The sequence below is a fragment of the Bos grunniens genome, chromosome 15 (assembly GCF_055505025.1).
Source record: "Bos grunniens cultivar Pamir isolate PY7600 chromosome 15, Bosgru_T2T1.0, whole genome shotgun sequence".
Taxonomy (NCBI): Eukaryota; Metazoa; Chordata; class Mammalia; order Artiodactyla; family Bovidae; genus Bos; species Bos grunniens.
In genome coordinates, this window is record NC_141179.1 from 48,018,295 (window position 1) to 48,024,777 (window position 6,483).

General features: G+C 38.3%; 1 protein-coding gene across 1 annotated transcript; it reads left to right on the forward strand.

Moving 5' to 3' along the window:
- Positions 1-236: 236 nt before the first annotated feature.
- OR52N1 (olfactory receptor family 52 subfamily N member 1) lies at positions 237-1,202 on the forward strand. Its single transcript, XM_086341989.1, has one exon. The coding sequence runs from the start codon at positions 237-239 to the stop codon at positions 1,200-1,202; it is 966 nt and encodes a 321-aa protein (XP_086198115.1).
- Positions 1,203-6,483: the final 5,281 nt, after the last annotated feature.

The following is a 6,483-nucleotide window of genomic DNA, read 5'->3' on the forward strand; positions in this document are numbered from 1 at the left end:
TTTTCCTCTATTTCTTTGCATTGATCACTGAAGAAGGATCAGAGGGTAATGTCACATAATGAGAGTGTAATATCACATATTCAACATAAGAGAATGTACATGTGATTGATCTACAAGAAAGACAAATTATCAACTATGATAAAGAAAATCTTACTTGTCAGCTCATCTCTGATCTTATTTTTTCTGCCTACAGAGCAATTCTGTAACTGGTGTATCATGAACTTCCAACAGACAGTATGTTACTTCTGAATGACACTAGCCTAACTCCAGTCTCATTCATCCTAAATGGCATCCCTGGATTGGAAGAAGTGCATCTGTGGGTCTCCTTCCCTCTGTGTACCATGTATAGCATTGCAATCACAGGGAACTTTGGCCTTATGTATCTCATCTACTCTGAAGAAGCCTTACACAGACCAATGCACGTCTTCCTAGCCCTTCTTTCCTTCACAGATGTTCTCATGTGCACCAGCACTCTTCCCAACACTCTCTGCATATTGTGGTTCAATCTCAAGGAGATTGATTTTAAGGCCTGCCTGGCCCAGATGTTCTTTGTGCACACCTTCACAGGGATGGAGTCTGGGGTGCTCATGCTCATGGCCCTGGACCGCTACGTGGCCATCTGCTACCCCTTGCGCTATGCTACTGTTCTCACTAATTCAGTCATTGCCAAGGCTGGGCTCCTTACTTTTCTTAGAGGTGTAATGCTTGTTATCCCTTTCACTTTCCTCACCAAACGCCTGCCATACTGCAGGGGCAATGTCATACTACATACCTACTGTGACCACATGTCTGTGGCCAAGATATCCTGTGGCAATGTTAAGGTCAATGCCATCTATGGTTTGATGGTTGCCCTCTTGATTGGGGGCTTTGACATCCTGTGCATCACAGTCTCCTACACCATGATCCTGCAGGCAGTGGTCAGCCTGTCCTCAGCAGAGGCTCGGCAGAAAGCCTTCAGCACCTGCACTGCACACATCTTTGCCATCGTCATTACCTATGTCCCAGCCTTCTTCACCTTCTTTACACATCGTTTTGGGGGACGCTCCATTCCTCCACACATACATATTATTATGGCTAATCTCTATCTACTCATGCCTCCTACAATGAATCCTATTGTGTATGGGATAAAAACCAAGCAGATACGAACATGTATTACTAGGTTCTTGCTTAAAGGAAAGGACAATCCTTCTCATAACATTTAATTAGAGACTTCTGAGAAGTTTTCTTAGTCAGCCCGAGGTCAATAGGGATGACATTTTTTAGTCAATGGGGAGTCCTCCAACTGAAAGCAAATATCTGGTCATAGGAAATATTTGTTGTGATTTTTATCTTTAAACTTCTCTTAAAAGGGTACCACTATGTGCATGTAAGCAAAGACCCTTTGTTCTAAAATTTTATGTTCTCTAGAGCCTCTTTTATTCACAGGAGACTTCAAAGTTCAGTTCATGTAATTTTTATAGACTGACATTTTGCTCCTGAATGACAATCCACAAAACTTTGAGTTACAGTGTTGGATCATAAGAATTGGAAGTAAACATTAAAAAATTTAAATCCCTGGCAAATGTTAAGGTGTATTCATCAATGCTTGTACTTTTATTTACCTCAGCATTCTCCTTCCAACACCACTTGGAGTTTATTCTTATTTTCCAAGTCCTTATCTGATGTTTTCTTTACTAAGTTTGTCAGCTGTGTATCCAGCAATGCATACGTATGTTCACCAGAAAACTTATTAAAGGTGTAAGGTGCAGCGTATTCAATACCTAGAAGCTATGTCCATTATAATCCAGCTGAATAAATAAATAATTGTGGTCTGTTCACATAAACTGTCAAGTGAAAGAAACAAAGTCATACATATTTATGATTTTATTTATATAAAGTCCACCAGCAGGCAAAACTCATTTGTGGTGTTAGAAATCAAGATGATATTTAACTTAGAAAACAAGGGTATAGGTAATGATTGGATAGGATATGAGAGGGTGATTCTGAGGTGCTGTCAAGGCTTTAGCTCTTGACCTAAATGGTAATTACAAGGACTTGGTGAATTTTCATGAAGCTGTACACTTATGGTGTATGCTCTTTTTTGCACGCTTATTATGTTTTAATAAAATACTTATTTAAAACAATATGTCTTGATTGTATTCACGCATCTCCCTAAACTGTGAAACATTTTCTTCCTTGCCTCCTATGTTGTCTATGGCTTACTTCTTTTTTCTCTCAGAAGTATGCTAAATTTAGTGCAAATGTATGCACTTTTATACAAATTATATCAAACAACATAATTAAGATAATCATAAGAAACAGAAGTCAAAACTTTTATCTTGAACACCCTTTATTTTAACTCATAACCACATCTTCATTTCCATTTTCTTGACTGGGATAGAAGAAGGAAGAGAAGGGGACAGTAGAGGTTAAGATAGTTGGATGCCGTTACCGATTCGATGGACATGAATTTGAGCAATCTTGGGGAGTTGGTGATGGACAGGGAAGCCTGGCGTGATGCAGTTCATGGGGTCGCAAAGAGTTGGACATGACTGATAGACTGAACTGAACTGACTAGGATAATCTCATATAAATAATTAAAGACATTGACTTGAGTTAACTTATTTAAATTAGTGTGTAAGTCACTGAGAATTTACTTGTCCTTTAAAAAATTATTTTTCTGAGATATAAGTGGCATAACGCATTGTATAAGTTGAAAATATATGACATGTATTACTAAAACTCCAGGATTTATTTATCTATTTGTTCCACGTTCATACTCTTACACAACATTAACCCAAATCCCCCATATCCCAAACTCTGCATCCCAAGCACCATTCTACTATCAGTTTTCATGAATCTGGCTTTTTCTGCTGTCACATGTAAGTGATACCAAACAGTAATTATCTTTCTGTCTCTGACTAATCTCATGTAGCATAATGCCTTCAAGATTCATCCATCTTGTCACAAGTGACAAGATTTCTTTCTTTCTTATGGCATAAAAATTTTCTGTTGTGAGTATATATAAATGGAAACAATAAATGAAAAATACCTGTGATCCTGATATATTTTTTATTTTTTTTGAATTGATTCTTTTTTTTTCTGTTTTTTTTTTAAATTTTATTTTATTTTTAAACTTTACAATATTGTATTAGTTTTGCCAAATATCCAAATGAATCTGCCACAGGTATACCTGTGTTCCCCATCCTGAACCCTCCTCCCTCTGGGTCGTCCCAGTGCACCAGCCCCAAGCATCCAGTATCATGTATCGAATCTGGACTGGTGACTCGTTTCATACATGATATTATACATGTTTCAATGGTATTCTCCCAAATCTCCTCACCCTCTCTCTCTCCCACAGAGTCCATAAGACTGATCTATACATCAGTGTCTCTTTTGCTGTCTCGTACACAGGGTTATTGTTACCATCTTTCTAAATTCCATATATATGCGTTAGTATACTGTATTGCTGTTTTTCTTTCTGGCTTACTTCACTCTGTATAATAGGTTCCAGTTTCATCCATCTCATTAGAACTGACTCAAATGTATTCTTTTTAATGGCTGAGCAATACTCCATTGTGTATATGTACCACTGCTTTCTTATCCATTCATCTGCTGATGGGCATCTAGGTTGCTTCCATGTCCTGGCTATTATAAACAGTGCTGCGATGAACATTGGGGTACACGTGTCTCTTTCCCTTCTGGTTTCCTCAGTGTGTATGCCCAGCAGTGGGATTGCTGGCTCATAAGGCAGTTCTATTTCCAGTTTTTTAAGGAATCTCCACACTGTTCTCCATAGTGGCTGGACTAGTTTGCATTCCCACCAACAGTGTAAGAGGGTTCCCTTTTCTCCACACCCTCTCCAGCATTTATTGCTTGTAGACTTATGGATTGCAGCCATTCTGACTGGTGTGAAATGGTACGTCATAGTGGTTTTGATTTGCATTTCTCTGATAATGAGTGATGTTGAGCATCTTTTCATGTGTTTGTTAGCCATCTGTATGTCTTCTTTGGAGAAATGTCTATTTAGTTCTTTGGCCCATTTTTTGATTGGATCATTTATTTTTCTGGAGTTGAGCTGTAGGTGTTGCTTGTATATTTTGAGATTAGTTGTTTGTCAGTTGCTTCATTTGCTATTATTTTCTCCCATTCTGAAGGCTGCCTTTTCACCTTGCTAATACTTTCCTTTGATGTGCAGAAGCTTTTAAGTTTAATTAGGTCCCATTTGTTTATTTTTGCTTTTATTTCCAATATTCTGGGAGATGGGTCATAGAGGATCCTGCTGTGATGTATGTCGGAGAGTGTTTTGCCTATGTTCTCCTCTAGGAGTTTTATAGTTTCTGGTCTTACATTGAGATCTTTAATGCATATTGAGTTTATTTTTGTGTATGGTATCAGAAAGTGTTCTTTTACAAAGTTTCATTCTCTTACAAGTGGTTGACCAGTTTTCCCAGCACCACTTGTTAAAGAGATTGTCTTTAATCCATTGTATATTCTTGCCTCCTTTGTCAAAGATAAGGTGTCCATATGTGCATGGATTTATCTCTGGGCTTTCTATTTTGTTCCATTGATCTATATTTCTGTCTTTGTGCCAGTACCATACTGTCTTGATAACTGTGGCTTTGTAATAGAGCCTGAAGTCAGGTAGGTTGATTCCTCCAGTTCCATTCTTCTTTCTCAAGATTGCTTTGGCTATTCAAGGTTTTTTGTATTTCCATACAAATTGTGAAATTGTTTGTTCTAGCTCTGTGAAGAATACCGTTGGTAGCTTGATAGGGATTGCATTGAATCTATAAATTGCTTTGGGTAGTATACTCATTTTCACTATATTGATTCTTCCAATCCATAAACATGGTATATTTCTCCATCTATTAGTGTCCTCTTTGATTTCTTTCACCAGTGTTTTATAGTTTTCTATATATAGGTCTTTAGTTTCTTTAGGTAGATATATTCCTAAATATTTTATTCTTTCCGTTGCAATGGTGAATGGAATTGTTTCCTTAATTTCTCTTTCAGTTTTCTCATTATTAGTGTATAGGAATGCAAGGGATTTCAATGCATTAATTTTATATCCTGCAACTTTACTGTAATTATTGATTAGTTCTAGTAATTTTCTGGTGGAGACACAAAATCCTAATAGCAATCATTTTCTTACTGTTGGTAGTATGTGCTGTTTGAAAGTGTTTTTATTGCTGCATTTTTCTCTTTTTAAATTGAGTATAATATTTTAGAATTCAGAATAAAAACAACTAAGCACTATATAAAATCACACACATATATATTTTTATTTATTTTTAATTGCCTTAGGTAAGAATTTCCAACTTGTAATCCTAAACGCTAGATATTGGTACCATAGGAATTACTTTCTGCACTTCTCTCATTCTGGAACCAGCTGGTTGGGGTTTATTTTTTCCAAATATCTGAAGCTTTGTATCATGCCCTCCCTTAGGGCTCTATAGTCTTTGGGGATTTAAGCCCTGTTTCACATTGAGACTTGGGAGTCCTAAGGATGTGAGATTAAACCTGTTTCCCGTGAGAAGTCTGCTAGACTAAGCACTTCAGATCTGTGGGTTATAAGGTGAAACCAGGGTGCTACCATCATGTACATTCCTGAGCCCTCTCCCTGGCATGAGCGCCTTTCACATTCCTTTTAGTCTGGATCTACTGTGTGGGTAAGGTAATGCCTTTCAGATTCTAGGCTTATGACAAAACATTGTCTTGTTTCATTCTACTGTGTCATCACAGGCATAGAGGGCTTTGCCCTACAGAGTAGGTTATTTGGTTATTTCTTGGTGAAGGAAAATTTAGGAAGAACATAATCCACCTTCAAAGGAGAGATAGTATTAACAAGGAATGTGTGCTCTTTTGTGGGCGGGAGTAAGACTGTTGCTGCTAAGTCGCTTCAGTCGTGTCCGACTCTGTGTGACCCCATAGACGGCAGCCCACCAAGCTCCCCAGTCCCTGGGATTCTCCAGGCAAGAATGCTGGAGTGGGTCACCATTTCCTTCTCCAATGCATGAAAGTGAAAAGTGAAAGTGAAGTCGCTCAGTCGTGTCCGACTCTTAGCGACCCCATGGACTGCAGCCTACGAGGCTCCTCTGCACATGGGATTTTCCAGGCAAGAGTACTAGAGTGGGTTGCCATTTCCTTCTCTCTCAAAACCTTTAGAGTATAGAGATAATTCTTTATTTTTTTAATATTCACATTTATAAAGTATGGCATAATGGCAGAGACAGAGAATTAGACACTAATAAGTTTAAGATGACTTATATCAGGAAAGATAAATAGGTACATACCTTTCCCTTGAAATTCACTAGCTCAAGCTTCCCCATCACCTTTCCTTTCTTCAGTTCAGTCATACAACTTGCAGTCATCCAATCGCTTCAGTTGTGTCTGACTCTGTGCGACCCCATAGACGGCAGCCCACCAAGCTCCCCCATCCCTGGGATTCTCCAGGCAAGAACACTGGAGTGGGTTGCCATTTCCTTCTCCAATGCGTGAAAG

Coding starts and splice junctions, on each gene's coding strand:
- OR52N1 (XM_086341989.1), top strand. CDS start 237: ATGTTACTTCTGAATGACACTAGCCTAACTCCAGTCTCATTCATCCTA.